Here is a 19476-nt window from a genome sequence, read left to right as displayed (position 1 = left end):
TATAATCAGTTTAAATAAAGCTTTCTTAAAATTTGCATGTGACTTGATTATTTTTTATTACAGTAAAAGTAAAGATAGCTCAAGATATCTGTAGGGCCCTCTTCTTGAGGTTTTTCTGTATCCACCACTGGCTCCAGCACACTTTGATATCAATGTGCAGAATCACCTCAGCATAACGTATCCCAATTGATGGATTGGTAGAGGAGGCCACGGCCAACATGATCACTAGATCTGACACCTCTCGACTGTTTTCTGTGGGGTAGTATGAAGAGTATGGTGTGGGGCACATCTGTAACATCAGTGGAGGACCTTGTTGCCTGGAGTGACAGAGCAATTGAAATACTTCAAAGACATCCACACATACTGGATCATCTGCATGAGGCTCAGCATTGCTGATGTAGGCTGTGCATTGACACAGGGGTACTTACAAAGTTTGAAACCCATTTGTAATGCAGACGGAATGATGTGCTACTCATGCTGGCTTTGCTGACATCATGTGGAACACACACCCATCTCAGACTACAACACCCCTCAGCACCCAAGCCATGTGTTTCCGGATATGGGTTCCTTCATGAAAACTGATCAGTGTGTCTTCCCTCACTCCCTCACAACATTTTAAGCATTGTCAGTGTTTTTGGGACACACTAGATAATGCCAGTGACTTCTGTTATTGACATGTTAGTGAACAGATGTAGTTTATTGAATGATATGAATTTTCCTCCTACAGGTATTGGTATATCTTTAACCTGGGTAGCTATACAACAGCATTTTCAACTGTATAGTCTCTCTCAAAAGTGTATTCTTTCCTGATTAGAGTATGTTTTGCACTGATTCTGTATGCAGGGGTATCACTATGATTCGCTATTGGTCACATGGGATATCCAGCCTTATGGCTTTCAAGATGAGTCTGAAGCATGAACATTTTTGGCTTATGACCACACTCTTTTTGACTTTCCTCTCTGTCTGGATGAAATTACACATTTTTAAAACACTCTTGACCTTATAAAAGCATTAAACCTGATGGTAGGATCCCTACTTAGTTTCACAACATTTTTAGTGGCAATAAAGTCATGTACTTTACTCAGATAATCTTCCTCATTTTTAATTACTACAGTACCACTCTCATCTGCTTTCAGGTCAATAGCTTTGTTTATTGTTAATTTCTTGTTAAATTCACATGCATCAAGATTTTTCGTGTCTTATTATTATCCCTCTCTTTCCTGTGATTTATTTATTCTGCAATAGCCCTAGCAACTTCATTTGCAATCCTATTTTGCTCATGGACTCGTTTATTCAGATCTAAAACTAGAACATTGGCTTTCTTTCTAATGGACGCTATTGAAGAAACTGAGATTTACAGTATCTTCAAATAGAATCCAAAATATATACTCAATAAATTGAAGAAATTCTGAAATTGTTTTAGGCATTTACTCTAATGTACTACAAGTACACATTTTAATTATGCAAACCACACTAAGATGTACATGGTCCACTCAAAATTAAACAACATAAAATGGAGTATCATCATCATCATCTTGGACATTTTCCAGCCTCTGGCCAGGTCTGTTTGGAACATAAGCCTCTCCATCATCTTCTGTCTTGCCACCATCTCTCCATCTTCACATTGGTCCAGTCTTCTCCACTCTTCTGGATGCATCCCTGCACTCCTTTCAGCCATCTGTCTCTCGGTCTTCCTCTTGGTCTCTTTCCTTTCAGTTTCATCTCATGTTTCCTCCTGGGTATCCTCTTCCCCTCCATTAGCTTAACATGCCCATACCAACTCAACCTTGATTTCTCTATCTCCTCCTGTAGGTTCCACCTTCATTAACTCTCTGATCCTCATTTCTTAACCTGTCTACCTTTGTCACTCCAATACTGTCCTCAAAAATTTCATCTCACTAGCCTGTACTTTGCTTTTCTCTCTTCCTTTAATAACCCAGGTTTTGGATGCATATGTCAGGATCGGGACACAGTATGACTGGTATTTAACCTTTTTACTTATTTGGGGTACATCCTTGCTCCATATCAGGCTTCTGACACTCTACCAAAATGCTTCTGTTTTTTTCCCCTGCTTGTTTATTTCTCAGTAGTTTTTTCCGTCTAGCCTGTATCAGGCTTCCTAGGTACTTGAAACTCTCCAGTCTCCTCAATCATTCCCCACCAATTGTTATTACAGTCATTTCTCTCTCCCTCGTTCTTGCTGTGATAATCATAATGAAGTATCATAACTGATAATGTACAGCTGACTAGTTACTATCTGCTATACATACAGGGTGTCACACCTAACATTACCACTGGAAACACCTCCCAAAGCAAAACAAATGCTGAATAACCAATTCCACAGACCAAAAGTGAGGAGAGGGGCTGGTGTAATTGGTTAACGCAAACCACTGAGAAATGCATGGATGTATGATTTTCAACACATACTTATGCTTTTTAAATGGAAACGTGTTATTATTTTTAGCGCAACTGAAAATAGAAAAAAATACTTAATCAATGCTGTTTATTACATTGTAAAATGTTGATTACATCCAGAGTAATTTGTAACATAAAGTTGACACTTGAGTAACTCCTCAGCAGTTCAACTGTGTGTATCAGAGAAAACCAAATTGATTAGGGATACAAAAAGAACAGTGATGTAATGTAGGTACAGAAGGGACATGAAGTTATGTCCACATGCAAACATTTTTATTAGTCTTTTTCTCTGAAGACTACTGTACAGCACTGATTTTCTAGAAGAAAGTGTACATTAACATGAGAATGTAGTTAAACTTACAAATTTGTTTTTTGTTTTCAATTACAGAATGTAAAAGAGGGTGTCACGAAATTTCAGGCCAATAAATGTTCAAAGTGGTGCCCATTATTTGCTGCACACATTTGCAATTTACCACGTAATGAATGTCTTACACAATGCAGTTCATCTGGTGTAATGCTGCCACAGGCTGTCTCAATATGATGTTTCATATTGTCTGGGGTAGTAGGCACATCATGGTACATGTTCTCCTTTAACATACCCCACAGAAAGAAGTCTAAAGATGTCAGATGAGGAGAATGGGCTGACCAAGTTATGCATCTGCCATGTCCTATGAAACACTCATCGATCATTCTGTCAAGGGTCAGCAGAATGTGCAGGAGCACCATCATGTTGATACCACATACGTCTACACATTTCCAGAGGGACATTTTCTAGCAGTGTTGGCAGATCATTTTGTAGAAAGTTGATGTATTTTGCAGCTGTTTTGAAGCCTTCAATGAAGTGAGGACCAATAAGATGGTTTCCAATTACTCTGCACCAAACATTTACATTCCACAGTCGCTGTCGCTCTACCTGTCGAAGACAGTGAGGATTGTCCACGGACCAGTAATGCATGTTTCATAAATTCACTGTACTGAAACCTGCTTCATTGGTAAACAGATAGAGCTGCAATGCATTCTCTGTTAATGCCCATTGACAGAAATTCGCTCAGTTATCAAAGTCATCTCCATGTAAATGCTGATACAGCAACACATGATACAGGTGAAATTTGTGACAATGAAGTATGCACATTGCCCTATTTTGACTCATTGCACTGCCTCTAGCGATGTCATGTGAAATCATCTGCGGGTTCATGGCAACAGCAGCTAACACACCAACTGCACCTGCTTCTCCTGTGATGGGTTTGTTATGGACCTGTTTGCATGATATGACCATACCTGTTGCATACAATTGTTTGTAGATGTTTTGAAATATGCGGCATGTTGGATGATCTCTGTCCTAGTACCTTTCTGCATATAATCTACAGGATGCAGCTGCATATTGTCTACACTCGCCATAGATGGGTATCATCTCTGCCTTTTCAGTTAGAATAAACCATTTTCACAGTTCTTCCAACACTGTACAATCTGTTGTACTTGTGACCTTCTTGCGTTCCTACTGTGCATACTTCTGTTCTTACTTGTGTACAGTACGCTATCACAGACAACCAGCAACACAGTGAACTACGGTTATTCTGAGTACAAGGACTAATTCAACAAGTGTTACATGCAGACACTGAGACAGCCAAACTCATAAACATTGTAGTCTTTGTAAACATACTCTACAGATCTTGTCTGTTACAACATGCAGCTGAACATCTGAGGTTCAAGCATCAACTTTATGTTACAAATTACTCTGGATGTACTTAACATTTTACAATGTAACAAACAGCATTGATTAAGTATTTGTTTCTATTTTCAGCTGTACTGAAAATAATAACAGGTTTCCATTTGAAAAACGTAAGTATGTGTTGAAAATCTTACTTCCGTGCATTTCTCAGTGGTTTGTATTAATCAGTTCCACAAGCCCCTCTCCTCACTTTTGGTTTGTAGGATTGGTTATTCAGTGTTTGTTGTGATTTGGGAGGTGTTTCCAGTGGTAATGTTAAGTGACTCACTCTGTATATCTTTCAATGTTATATCTGCATCACATTGACTGGCTTTAACCTGAATGTAAATAACACATCTACTTGTGTCACTGATAAGACCCATTGGCTATGTTTTGATCATGAGTGGCATAGCCTCGAAGAACATAATTTTAACCTATTCCTATGCCATAACATAATATCAAAGCTCGTAGGTATATGAATGTTAACAAACTGCAAATCTGTTGTAATATGTTATTCTAATCATTGTATCTTCATAGATGACCGAAAATGACACAACAGGCAAAACTAATACAACAGTTAGAGCTCATTTAAAAAATAAAGCTATATCACAGGTACCAAAATTTATTTTTGAACTTCAGTTATAATTTTCAGCATACAACCTACCTATGGCTTATGGCACCTGTAATTGTTTAGTGAAAAGCACTGCTTATAACTGTCTCTAACTGTATAGTTAATACGCATAGATTTAGATATCCGTGTTGGGTGGCTTTCCACTCTTTACTGCATAATGAAAATCATTTCTACCCCTTTGAAATGCTGGTTTGTCACATTTTGCTTAATCATAATATGTGTACTATAAAAACAAATTCATTTTTATTTATATTATCAGCTAGTTCTCCTCTTTCAATAAGGAAATTAAACACAGTATGAACAATGTACTTGGAGGCATTGGAATCAATGGGGTAGTTTAAATTTAATTTCTTGAGGGCAACAGCATTGCAATTAAATTTCAGTGAATTGTGGCACCTTGTGATTACAGTAGAGAAAATAGCATTATTGTTAACTATAAAAATAACTTTTATTCCTTTTTTATTCTACTTCTATTTTTACTTTTCATGTAATCTTCATGCTTACCATGACTGGTGCTCCAATTTCAAAATACAATCTTCCTGGCCCTGTGTTAGCATCTGATATCATATTAAGAGGAGATGCATTGTATCTTAGATGGCTGAAAAAAACAAAAATAACTGTAAGTAACATTGTAAATTGTCATTTTAAAGATAATCCTGAAATACTATTGTTTGCTTGAAGCAAAATATGTTGGGAACTGATGGAGGGTGCTTATCTGTGTATATTTACTTGTAAGCTATGCTTTGTAAGACATGCACATATGATTGCTTGAGTTGCTCCTTGGAGTCTGTGGACAATTTTCTAAGATGGTATTAATTCAGTAAATGACAGAATGTGAACACTAGTGACAAAAGTTGTCATAAGTGTTTATTTATCATTCTGTTGGTCACAGTTTACCTTAACCCTCCTTGAATGACATTACAAAAATTGATATATCAATAGAGTTATAAGATTACAGCAATTTGGAAAAAATGGATTACTACTCATCTCATAGAGGAGGTGTTGAGTGACAGTCAGAGACAAGGTAAAATGTTGTTAGATATTATGCAGTTATTGTTCTTAGACCTTCATCAGATGCAGACAAAGAGGGAGAAGAGAAGTGTAGAAGGGGAGAGAAGTAGAGAAGGGGAGAGGGTTATGCAGGTGTACTAACAGGATGGAAGGCATTTATAAGGCTGGAGTGGGAGCAGGGAAGGGCATAGGCAGGTTGAGGACAGAAAATGCAGGATATGTTACAGGCAGAGTTCCCACCTGCACAATTCACAAAATCTGATATTGGTGGGAACAGTCCATATGACAGTCTGTGAAGCAGACCCTGTCTTTCATCTGCCTATCCATCCAGCCCTAACATGCCTTCTAGGCCACCAGTGCACCTGCACAGTTCTTTCCCCTTCTCTACTTCTCTCCTACCCCTTTCCCTCTCCCATCTCTCCCTAAAGAAGCAATGCCTCCCACTGCTGCACATAGTCCACTATTTTGTGCCTCTAATGTGCCCCTGCACACTCCCACAGGTGGTTCTAGCATCTTTCCCCACCACTACCCTACCAGTGGTCATTTGTGTGTGAGTTGTGCTTGTGTGAATGTGTGTGAGTTTTGTTTTTATTTACATCTGATGAAGGAACTAGCCTGATAGCTGAATAATATGTAGCAGTGTTTTTTCAGTTTGCTGTCTACCACTCAGTGGCTCTTCTGTGTGGCGAGTAGCAGTCTATCCTTTTTGTTTTGTTGTTATTACATCCAAAATTTTTTATTGTTTAGTTAGACTGCAATAAAAGGTACCAGATGGTGGTGCCATCCTGCCTGCAACATCAGATGCTTCGGCTCCTATATCAATCACACTGGAGGAAATCTAGGAAGAAGCAACTGGTATCCCACTGCATCTGCTGGCTTGTAGGAATGACAATATTGCACAGATGGTGTGACAGTGTGCCATTTGCCAAGCACACCAGCCAGCCCCAACTCAGCTAGTCAGCCACGGCCTGATCCAATGCAGCCACGGGACAAAGTTCATGTGAACTTCAAGTGGCCGTATCTTGATGTCCATATGGTTAACCATCACTATTCCCATAGGTTGTCTGCCTTTAACAACCAACAACAATGGTCATGGTGCGACCATAGAGTACATCTTCAATCTTACCATTTTCCCTTTCTATCCAGCCTCAAATGGGCCCTCACAGGATACTTATGCATACCATGTATTCACACCCACAACTCAAAGCAGACACACCCATGTCATTCTCAAAGCAGACACACCCATGTCATTCCATGTGGGTACCATGGTGTGGGGAAGTACATTTGGATCGAATGTGGGGAGGATCTGGGGACAGTGTTGGAACAGCAGGGGTGTCATGTGGTGTTGATGGCTACAACATGCGGGATAAAGCTCTCGCACAACAACCAACTCTTGTTATGGCACCCCAGTCAGTGGCTCCCTCATCAGGATGTCCACTGTCATCACCACCATCACAACTACATCATAGTTCTCCTACTCTCAGGTCACAATGGGTGGCTGCCTTATCCTTCCTTCCTGTGAACTGCAGGACACACCCATAGACATTGACTGGATTCACCAATTGTTGAACTACCAATCTGCCACAACCCTTAGGGATGCCTCTGTCCCAGAAGTCTTTGTACCCACATAAGAAGCTCTGGAACCAGCATTAGCATCACCAATAGCCTTCCAGATTTAAACTGACCAGTTCCCAGCCACTTCCTCTGTGTCAACCAGGTAGATTTCAGTGCTACATGCTGGCTCAAGGAAAGAGGGGCTTAGCAGCATTTCCTGTCTATATCTGTTGCTACATGCTTTATCAATGTAGAAGGTTGTTTGGTTATTCTAGTGGGACAGCTTGCAAGTGAAGTCATACCATAACTATGCAAAATGTTTAAATAGGCATGGCTGACATTGTCTGACTTCATTGTACTGATATTGAGATCCCCACAGACGATTATGCTTGTTTTTGAGCAAGATACCTCAGCTAGTGTCTGATTTAGTTTTGAGAAAAAAATATCCACATCACCACTCGGTGATAGGTACACACAAATTACCATTAATTTTTTGATGTGTTGTTTTGTTACTTCAATAGCTGAGATTTCAAAATGTTTATCAACACTTAATGCAGTTATGTCATTTCTGTCTTAAAATGAAATACCTCTCTTCACATAAATACATGAACGCCCACCTTTCATGGAGAGACTACTGTAGAAACAAGCAAGTTCATATGAGGCTAAGGCTAAATATGAGATTTCATTCCCTTTGCACCAGTGTTCTGTGAGGCACACAATTGAACTGTCTAATGTTTGTAAACTTATTTCTAGTTGCTGAACTTCATCTTTTATCAATTATATATTTAGTTGAAGTACTGTTAAACATTTAGTTGTACTTATCATGGTGGCCTCCTCCTCTTAGTGCTTTATGTTAAAACATCTTTCTGATTTTGTGGAGGCACTTTTTTCTGTCTGCTTGCTGGACTGTGCATTTCACTTGCTGTTGTTTCCTCTTCTCCTGACTCATCTATTGCCGCTTTTGTTGTTGGTTGTGTAGATGTACATGTTGTGACCATTTCCTTTGCCTCTGTAGACATTGGTTCTAGGTCTTTTATTGCTGCTGGTGCTGGAATTGTTACAAATGCTTTCCTGTTGACACTTACTTCTATATCTGATCCTTCTCTACGTTCTAGCACTGCTACAGCTGGATTTGTTAGGCAGGCAGTGCTTTTCATGTCATTGACAGCCTTGCTTGTGCAAGATACTTTGCAGATCTCTTATGCTGTTGGCAGTGCAAATGTGTCATATTTATCATTTCTAGAAAAAACACTTGTCATGAATGTTTTGATCCTTTGACAGATTGAACCTACCTGTTTCTTCAGATACATGGATGACACGTTTCTTACTTGGCCACATGGGAGAGACAAGCTGACAGACTTTCTCACACATCTCAACTCAAGACACAAGAATATCAAGTTCACCATGGAGGTAGAATTGGATGGGATGCTACCCTTCTTGGATGTTCTCGCCAAAGACGAGATGATGGCAGGTTGGGGCACAGCGTGTATAGAAAGAAAACTCACACCGTCTTATACCTACAAGTGAATAGCTGCCACCACTCTGCTCAGAAGAATGGCTTGCTAAACACTCTTGTACACAGAGCTCACGCTCTCTCTGATGATGACAGTCTCCAACAACAATTGGCTGATCTGAAGTTCGTGTTTCTGAGGAACGGTTATAAGGAAAGGCAAATCCGGGATACTCTACATCTAACTAATGAAGAACCTGAGGAAAACATGGCCATGGCATTCATTCTGTTTTGTGGGGCCTTATCAGGAAAAGTTGGATGCATTTTACACAAATATCAAGTAAAAACTGTCTTCTGATCTCCAACTAAGACCAGAGCACTTCTTGGTACTGTTAAGGACAACCTTGATTTACATAAATCAATTGTTGTTGTTGTGGTCTTCAGTCCTGAGACTGGTTTGATGCAGCTCTCCATGCTACTCTATCCTGTGCAAGCTTCTACATCTCCCAGTACTTACTGCAACCTACGTCCTTCTGAATCTGCTTAGTGTATTCATTTCTTGGTCTCCCTCTACGGTTTTTACCCTCCACACTGCCCTCCAATGCTAACTTTGTGATCCCTTGATGCCTCAGAACATGTCCTACCAACCGGTCCCTTCTTCTTGTCAAGTTGTGCCAATTCTATTCAATACGTCCTCATTAGTTATGTGATCTACCCATCTAATCTTTAGCATTCTTCTGTAGTACCACATTTTGAAAGCTTATATTCTCTTCTTGTCCAAACTATTTATCGTCCATGTTTCATTTCCATACATGGCTACACTCCATACAAATACTTTCAGAAACGACTTCCTGACACTTAAATCTATACTCGATGTTAACAAATTTCTCTTCTTCAGAAACACTTTTCTTGCCATTGCCAGTCTACATTTTATATCCTCTCTACTTCAACCATCATCAGTTATTTTTGCTCCCCAAATAGCAAAACTCCTTTACTACTTTAAGTGTCTCATTTCCTAAACTAATTCCCTCAGCATCACCTGACGTAATTCGACTACATTACATTATCCTCGTTTTGCTTTTGTTGATGTTCATCTTATATCCTCCTTTCAAGACACTGTCCGTTCCATTCAACAGCTCTTCCAAGTCCTTTGCTGTCTTTGACAGAATTACAATGTCATCGGCGAACCTCAAAGTTTTTATTTCTTCTCCATGGATTTTAATACCTACTCCGAATTTTTCTTTTGTTTCAGGGGTTTACAAAATACCATGCGAATGTAGTAAGGAATATATTGTTCAAACAATTCACATCACTGAAGATCAATGCCATGAACACCAATGGTACACAAGATTGCAACAGCCTAATAAGTCTGCAATCACCGAGCACTGCCTATCAAAACTTCACAGCATGGATTATGATAAGACCAAGATCCTAACACAGACTTCAAAATATTGGGACTGTATCATCAAAGAAGCTATAGAGATCAGAGTAAGAAAACCTGAACTGAAATGTGACAGCGGCTATTCCCTTAACCAAGCTCGGGAACCAGCCATTACTCAGATTAAGGAGAGGATAGAAATACCCCAGAATGTACTGACTTTGAGGGCAGGAGAGGGAACCTCTGAAATGCCACTGGCAAACCTCCCTGGGTGCAGACCTACAAGGGAACACCGAGACACTGGGCCACAAGCCGGTCATCAAACCCTGTCGCGGACATCCGAGAGAGTGCCCGCAGCGTGGACTGTGGAGGGAGCACCCGAGGGAGGGGGAGGGGGAATCTGATACATACCTCACGCCTTCCATCTCTTGGCAGTACACCAGCACAGCTCACACCAGTCTGTTCACCTGAGATCTATTTTTTTCAGGTGCTTAAAAATGTTATTAGGAAGGCAAAGAATATGTGGTAAGCAAATAGAATAGCTAATTCACAGGATAAAATTAAAACCATATAGTCAGTTGTGAGGGAAGTGTCTGGTCAGCAGCACAAGGTTGACAGTATAAAGTTAGTTTGTAGTAAAAATATTTCTGTTACTGATAAATCAGACACATGTACAGCATTTAAAAATCATTTTCTGAGCATTGCTGGTGAATTAAATAAAAATTTAGTTTCTACAGGGAATCATAACTTTCTTGGCAAATGCTTTCCAAGATTGATGTCTGAAATACTCCTCTGTGATACAGACAAGGGGGAGATTGACTCAATAATTAAATCAATGAAGATTAAGGACTCTCATGGATATGATTGAGTGCCTAGTGGAATATTAATGTACTGTGCTGCACATGTTAGCCTTGTATTTAGCCATATTTGTAATTTTTCCTTTAGCGATGGTCAGTTTCCTGAATGACTAAAGTACTCAGTAGTAAAGCTGTTTTATAAAAAGGGAGAAAGGGATAATAATGACAATTTTAGACCCACTTCTATGCCATCAGTGTTTGCTAAAGTTATTGAAAAGGCTGTGTATGTAAGGGTAATTGATCATTTTATATCACACGATTTGCTATCAAATGTACAGTTCATCTTTAGAAGTCGTTTAACAACTGAAAATGCTATATTCTCTTTTCTCTGTGAGGTACTGGATGGGTTAAACAGAAGGTTTTGAGCGCTAGGCATATTTTTTGATTTAACTAAGGTGTTTGATTGTGTTGATCACAAAATATTGCTCCAGAAGTTGGACCATTACAGGATACGGGAAGTATCTCACAACTGGTTCACATCTTACTTTAGCAACAGACAGCAAAAGGTCATTATTCACAATGTTGAGAATGGCTGTGATGTGGTGTCTGAGTGGGGTACAGTTAAGTGGGGGATGCTCCAGGCATCAGTGTTGGGGCCACTCCTGTTCCTTATTTATATAAATGATATCCCCTCTAGAATTACGGGTAACTAAAATATTTCTGTTTGCTGATGACACTAGCTTGGTAGTACGGGATTTTGTGTGCAACATTGGCTCAGTTTCAAATAGTGCAGTTCATGGCCTAAGTTCATGGCTTGTAGAAAGTAAACTAATACTAAATCACAGTAAGACTCAGTTTTTACAGTTTCTGATAAGCAATTCAACAAAACCTGACGTTTTAATTTCAGAGAATGGGCATATGATTAATGAAACTGAACAGCTAAAATTTCTAGGTGTACAGATAGATAGTAAACTGTTATGGAAAGCCCACCTTCAGGATCTTGTTCAAAGACTTAATGCTGCCATTTTTACTATTGAAACAGTATGTGAAGTGAGTGATTGTTCAACACAAAAAATTGTGTACTTTGCTTATTTTCATTCGCTTATGTTGTATGATATTATATTTTGTGGCAACTCTTCCATTCTAAAAGGATATTTTTGGGTCAGAAACAGGCAGTTCAGGCAATAAGTGGTGTAAGTCCATGAACCTGTTGTTGACCCCTGTTCACGAGTCTGGGTATTTTGACATTGGCCTCTCAATATATATATTCCTTACTGTCATTTCTTGGTAACAATATTAGCTTATCCCCAAGAACAAGCAGCTTTCACTTAGTTAATACTCAGCAGAAATCAAACCTGCATTTGCATCAGACTTCCTTAACTCTTGTGCAGAAAGGTGTGCAGTATACTGCTGCATCCATTTTTAATAAGCCACCACTCGAATTCAAAAATCTTAACAGTAATCCATGTGCTTTCAAATCAAAACTGAAGAGCTTCCTCTTTGGTCACTCCTTCTATTCTGTCAAGGAGTGCCTTGAAAAATTAAGCTGATTCTTGTTGTATCCTTGATTGCGTTTACTTAAACTTGTGGACTGACTTTTTTTCAGGTTCATAAACATTTTATTTTTATCTGTTATTACTTTTATGTTGTAATTTCGTGCACTGACATGTTCCATGACCTTGGAGATTTGCTCTTCAGTTTGGTCCTATGGAACTTGATGTGTAAATAAATAAATAAAATGTAAGGACTGCTGTATTTCTAAACCTATGAGCAAAAGTCTTAAATACTAACATCAACATCTTTTGTAATGAACTGTTCTTAGATGGCAAAAGCAAGCCAAATAATATATACATTTCATTAAGACTACTGACATTAATTTAATTTCAATAAAACAAAACAAAAATAAGCACTTCGTTGGAGTTGCAAGACAGATTTAAAATACCTTCACTGATATCAGAAATAACCTCAGAGAAATGTAGGCCTCTTGAAAGAAGTGTATAAGGTAGGGAACAGTTGCATAAACCAACACTGTAGGTGACTGCCAATAAAATGTTGGTTCTGCTACATTCGTTATTGTTGGTTATTACCCACTGTGTTATGTCTATTATTTTACAGGTATTGTGTGATTTTTCTTTCAAGACACATATGAGTACATAGCATGCAAACCCTCACAATGTTGTTTTTTTTATCGTCCATACTTTCTAATATATAAGCTACTTTTGAGGGGAAAAAATGTACTAGAATAAATAAAATGCCACACTGTACAATGTACTTGTGGTGAGACAGTCACAATTCCTGAAATCCATTGCCCATGGCCTCTGGCCTGCCGAGGAGTACCACAGTCCTGCGTCCTTGGCTAAACCATGAAAATCCACTGCGTTATTCCAAACACAAACAGAACCGGCCTGCAGACAAATCAGTGAAGCTAGAACCAATCGGCAGGTCTTGTATATTAATGGGAAACGAAGGGCTTCACATTGGCAAAACTGATCCATTAGAGATACCCACAGAAATGGTCTGTGATTTTGGCCCACCCTGGAAGTCCACTCATGTGGCCAGCTACTCACATGTCACAGACACCATGTTGATGAAATGAGACCACAGTGATCAATTCATCCAACAGATAACTTGCACAAATACTCTGAGAATCAGTGCTATTGAGGATAGGTAGTAACCTACCATACAGATGATCACTGAGTCACAGGCAGGCTTGTAGAAAATACAACCACACTCTCACAACTAAACTTTCAGCCATAGCCTTTGTCAGAAAATGAGAGCACACACACATTCACACAGACACACACGCACACATGACCGTCGTCTCCAGCCACTACGTCAACAATCTCTGACAATCAGATAAAAAATAAATAAAATAAAATAAACCACTCTTCATCCCTCCCTGCCTCTGATCAGCAGCTACTAGGTTAGTGGCAAGAAGTGGTGGTAGTGCTGACTGCATGCTGAGGGGCGTGGTAGGAAGAAGAGAAGCAGTAAGAATGAGGAACAGGCAAGTGGCACCCAGCCAGTGATGATGTGTGACATCTCATTAAACAAACCATTTCATCTACTGAGACAAAATTGAGATTTTTCCAGTGTTTTTCAAATTTCCCTGATTTTGCTGACTTGTTTAAAATTCCCTGATTTCCAGAACTTGTGGCAACCCTTGTTGTATGCATGGTAGAGCACAAATTATCTGAAGCAATTGGGAATTGTGTTTGTTTGGATAACTGTTGTTTCTTTTCCTAACATATCATTTATGGAAACAAATTATAGCAGTGATTTCAGGTATATGAAACAAAGAAACTCTGAAACTGAACACAGAACTGTACATAAATGTTCACATCACACATCTAACAAATAATTTGAAATGTTCAAAATGGCTATTGAAGTAGGCTCTACAGTTTAGGAAAAAAGCCTGACATTTGTTTTTGCTGCATAGCTGAGACACATTTTTGTGTGCTAAATCTATCAGATACTTTAAAGACAGTAGTTAGACAGCATCACAGTGTCTAAATCCTGGTTTTCTGTAATTTTTGTAATTTTTCTTTCCAATCTTCACTGTCAAGCACACTCATAAATTTTGTAATGACATCACTGTTCTTTTTAATGTCTGGTATTGTTGCATTTCCAACCATATAAACCTGAGTTAAGCTGGATCTACTAGCACCTTTCTTCAACTAGTCTACTGTTTTAAGTTTGTTGGAGACAGCAGGAATAACACATTTCTGTTTAGTCACTCCTGTGAGCAGCACAACAGCATGACCTATCACATGTTAAGCTTCATACATCAGCACAGAACAGTGACAACACTGGTTGGCAGTTAGGGGAAAACCACTGATCTAAACAGCCCAAGGTACACGATGTGAGAAAACTTGAATTTGCCTACTGGGATGCTTTTGGATACGCAGTGATCTACTGTATTATAACTGACAAATCATTACAGTTACCCTAAATTATGTTGTAGTTGTGATCTAAAGTAACCTTAGCTTCTATGACAATAAATATTGTAATCTGTAGAATAACCTTCATTAAACAAATAAGTAGATCAAATAAACTATTCTTACAGATCTGTGAATGCTATCTTATACAAATGATTTTCATGATCTTTAGTAAATGTAAATTTCATAAAAATTTTAAATTTTCTATCATAAATAAATTTCATTACATGAAGTATTTAAACTTAAAGATGACATTTAAATTATGCAATTCTGTTGTCCCTGAATAATTCTAATTTGAGAAATACATCTTCAAAATACGAGATTCAGAAATATTTTACACATTATCTTTCATTGGACAAATGCTTTAACCAACTACTTCACACAAGATTTTACTGTGAAACTGTATAAGTATGCTGTAGCAGTGTAAGGAGAGCAAATCAGTGTGATGAATGCCAATGTTATTAAAATGTGGATGTTGTTGTGCAAAAAGCTTACTACATACACGAGGAATTGTTCTGGCCATTTTTAGTAGGTCCAATGACTGCCGTTATTGCTACTTAAAGCAAGAAAATGAGCAGATAATCTTTCAACTTTGAGCTGCTTTGGCAGTAGCACAAGAAGAGTTATCATAGCTGTGAGCTCCTGTTTGCAGTAATACTGTTAAGGCTAGATTATAAATCTAGATTACAATAATGACTTTGAGATCATTGTATCATTGAAAAGATCTAAGACATCGTAAATGTGACAGTTTAAGTCTAGATATCTGCAATGAATCCAATGCTTGGAATATGTGCACAAACACATACAGACAACCCAACAAGTTCAGAAACAATCTATCAGTATAGCTGATAAGGTACAAGTTAATACTAAAAAAGGAAAGAGCTAAGATGACCATGAAGGTCTTATAGCTAGGTAATAAACATCGAAGGGGTCATGTCAGAACTGGTACTGAATTATTTGCATGAAGATTATCTCACGACTATCATTTTTAAACCAGGACATGGCTCAGTCTCAATGAAATGGAACTTGTTTCAAACAATCTAACATGCTGTAAACATCCCTCAGATTTTTTCTTTTTATAACTGGAAAACTGTGATGGTGTCATATGTGTACATGCTGAAGAAGAAGTTCTTGAGCTTTTGCCCAAGCACTCCTTGGCCGTTGTCATGTGCTACAACTACCAATGGGCTGGTGGTATGCCCTTTTATACACCAGCTTCCAACTACAATGTCACTGGTTCTCTTGGCATTCCCATACATAGGCATATGCTGATTCAGTGTCTAACTCACCTGATTCAGTCTTACTGTTGCAATATCCATTCTTTCCTAATGATTTTGAATGTGTTCCCTAGGCTCTTTTTAAAGAATCAGTTGAAGAACAGATATATTGAAACAGGCATCACCAAAACAAAATTACTATAACTTGAACAAAGCAGAGAATCTGGCAGGACACTCATTTAACATCTTCCAGCAAACCATTAGAAGTCTTGCAAATAAACATGTTGAACTGATAATATTCATGAAGGAAAATGAAAGGGATGGTAGAATGTTGACAGGCATGATGTGCTTATCTGAACATCACTGCAAATGCCAAACTGTGGAACAAGAAACATAGAAGCTAGTAGCTTTTGGCTACCATCTGTTAATATCTCAAGCTTCATAAACCAGCTAGAGATAGTTTCAATAAGTTTATGTGGATGTAACTGGAGATTTTAATGTTGATTTTCTATCAGACAGTAATAATTGAGAACATCTATAGTTGTTGATGTCCACCTCCATAGCTGAGTGGTCAGCATTGATGGCTGCCATGCAGCAGATCCAGGTTTGATTCCTGGTATTGCCAAGAATTTTTCCTTGGTGAGAGGATTGGTATAGGTTGCACTCGGCTTCATGATACCAATTGAGAAGCTATTTGACCAAGTAATAGTGGCTCCAAGATCTGGAAAGTTTGCAAAACAGTGAGGAGAATGATGTGCTGTCCATATGCCCCTCCATACCGCACCCACTGCAAGGCAGAAGATGGCAAGGCAGCTGGTAGACATCCCTTGGGCCTTCACAGCCGGGTGAGGAGCTCATTTATAGTTGTTGATATCCATCTTTGGACTGTTACACACAATGAAATACCCATGACCATTTATGAATATAGTGGAACAGCCACTGATGATTTGTTTTTAGACCCCATTACCTCCAGTGATTTAGACCTCAAAATGACAGAGGAATAACTGCAGATGTTCACTGTATGATAGTAAATCATACAGTGAATGTCATATATTAATTAGTTAGGTTAAGACAACAGAAGAAAGTACTGTACCAGGAAAAAGTATTGTACCACACAATCACAAAAAAATAGCTCAATCATACAGTTTACAGAAGAATGTGGGTCAGACAGTGGAAATGGAAAGAAGTGTTCTTTATTATGCATATTCTTATGGGATTCTTGTCTTATTTTCCCCTAAAATAAACAAGGGCAAAGTTAATTAGAATCAGAGCCAATGGATACATAACTCCTGGGATTAAAGTAGCTTGTGCTAGGAAGAGAGAGAACAAAGAACAAGCTGTAGTCAAGAGTTGAAACTCCATTACTGCCATCATTATAAAATTATTAGTCTATCATTATAGAAGCAAAATATACGAAAAATGCACAGAAATTAAAGTACTCCATAAATAATAAAAAGACTGTGGCATTATTAAAGAAAAAACAAATGGAAATGGTGATATGATTGAAAGTGATCTCCCAGGAAATAGCTGTGGCAGGTTCATTGGCATAATTGACCACAAAATTAAAACATTAGGCTACACTTACCAATAAACAATCAAATACATTTACATAAAATTTACTTTGGCAGACACTGTATGCACTACCAATAGATAATATTAGTTTTGGAAATACAGCCACTCAAGAGGCTACAAAATTCACCACATCTCTAAAAAAAGAGAAAAAAGAAAAAGATAACTCTCCTGGCACTGACAGTCTTTCTAGCAAAGTATTAAAACCTTGTGCACATTTTATGGCGTTACCCTGAATCTATGTTTGTGGGTATATTTCCTAATAGGCTTAAATACTCTTTAGTAAGATTCATATATAAAACTGCATATAAGCGTAGCACTTTAATTACTGCCATTTTACTGCTTCCAGCCGATTCCAAAAATTTTGAGGAAGTGGCCTATGATAACTTACTGCTACAGTGTTCTGAACAGAATATATTAACTGCTTCTTGGTGTTACTTCCATAAAGCATTCTCCACACAGAAAGCTATATCAAACCTCACAAATTAAGTCCTAGCACAACCAACAAGCAAAATTACACTGTTGGTATATTCGGTGACTACAGCAAAGCCTTTGACTTTGTGGATCACAAAATTCTACTTGGCAAAATAAAATGTTATGACATTATTGACACTCTTCATGCACAGAGTCTCACCTTCACAACAGAAAGCAGAGGGATGCATCACATACTGTACATCAACATTTATGCTAGCAGCATGTCACTGTGAGGGTGTGTCAGAGAGTATGTCCCATTGTACAGTAAAACTTGCTCAGAATGGAATCACCTGGGACTAAAATACTTGGACAAGTTTCCAGATTACACAAAATTCACTGGGCTATGTAAAATATGTCAGGTATCATGCACAAAAGCACAGTAAAATTTTTTAATTATACATATACTGTATTTATGTACCTTCACTCCAGCACAGTAGATGTTCATTTACTGTATATTGGACAATAGAACACAGGACTATTACACTAATTGATAAATAACATGGCATTTCTCTAATTTTACTCAAATTTTAAATTCGTTTATTATGGTATGTTTATCTGGTTTATATTTCATTTTTTCACCATGTATCAAGGAGGGAAACGCGTTTTAATTTCCTGTTCAAAATTGTTTTTCTAGACAATTTTTTGCACCATACAAATTGGGAGAATTTTTGCATGCTGTAAATTGCATAACATTGTTTACACATGCAATGGCTACTTCAGGTGTATTAATTTTTCTAGGGGCATCATTTTGCTTCTCTTCTTCTTCCTTTGTTTCTTCTTCATCATAATATGTGTTGCAGATTTCTATTAAATCTGTTGCTGAAGTGAAAGTGGAGTGAGTTGACAGAAAGTCATCACTTCGAATGTAATCATCTGCAATACATGAAATGTTTCACGTTTACATTAATTTAGCAACTGCTGCAGCATTTTCTTGAACTTTGATGTCCACAGTAGCAACTTGTTCTTGACCCCCAAACCACACTTTGTTGAAGCACTTGGTGACAGTTTTGGGTTTTCTTTCCTTTACTGCCAAGCCAATCCATCTTACTGCATCCAGGACAGAAACTGACCACGCAAGAGCAAATGCAGTTAAGCTTCTTCAACACTAAGAATAATAGATTGCATCAGTAATCACCTAAAATGACACTTGAATGTGTAAATAACCCCCTGGTTCATGGGTTGTGTGAGGCTGGTTGAACTTGGAGGGACCCAAGCCAATTTCACATTTGATAACATTACTTTCAGGTGGCAAGTTGCATTGTCTAGGAAAAGGAGAACTTGGCAATTTCCTCTTTTTATTTTGGCACTGAAAGAGCCCAGCCATTCTTCCATAA

The 19476-nt window shown here is 38.2% G+C and overlaps 1 protein-coding gene across 1 annotated transcript in view; it reads right to left on the bottom strand.

Moving 5' to 3' along the window:
• LOC124711844 (sodium channel protein Nach-like) overlaps positions 1 to 19476 on the bottom strand; it is a 158680-nt gene that overhangs the window by 77586 nt on the left and 61618 nt on the right. The window contains exon 5 of the mRNA XM_047242069.1: positions 5259 to 5352. Within this exon, the coding sequence (XP_047098025.1) occupies positions 5259 to 5352 (94 nt within the window). The remainder of the gene's footprint in view (positions 1 to 5258; positions 5353 to 19476) is intronic.

The sequence above is a fragment of the Schistocerca piceifrons genome, chromosome 8 (assembly GCF_021461385.2).
Source record: "Schistocerca piceifrons isolate TAMUIC-IGC-003096 chromosome 8, iqSchPice1.1, whole genome shotgun sequence".
Taxonomy (NCBI): Eukaryota; Metazoa; Arthropoda; class Insecta; order Orthoptera; family Acrididae; genus Schistocerca; species Schistocerca piceifrons.
This window is presented reverse-complemented; position numbering and strand designations above follow the sequence as displayed.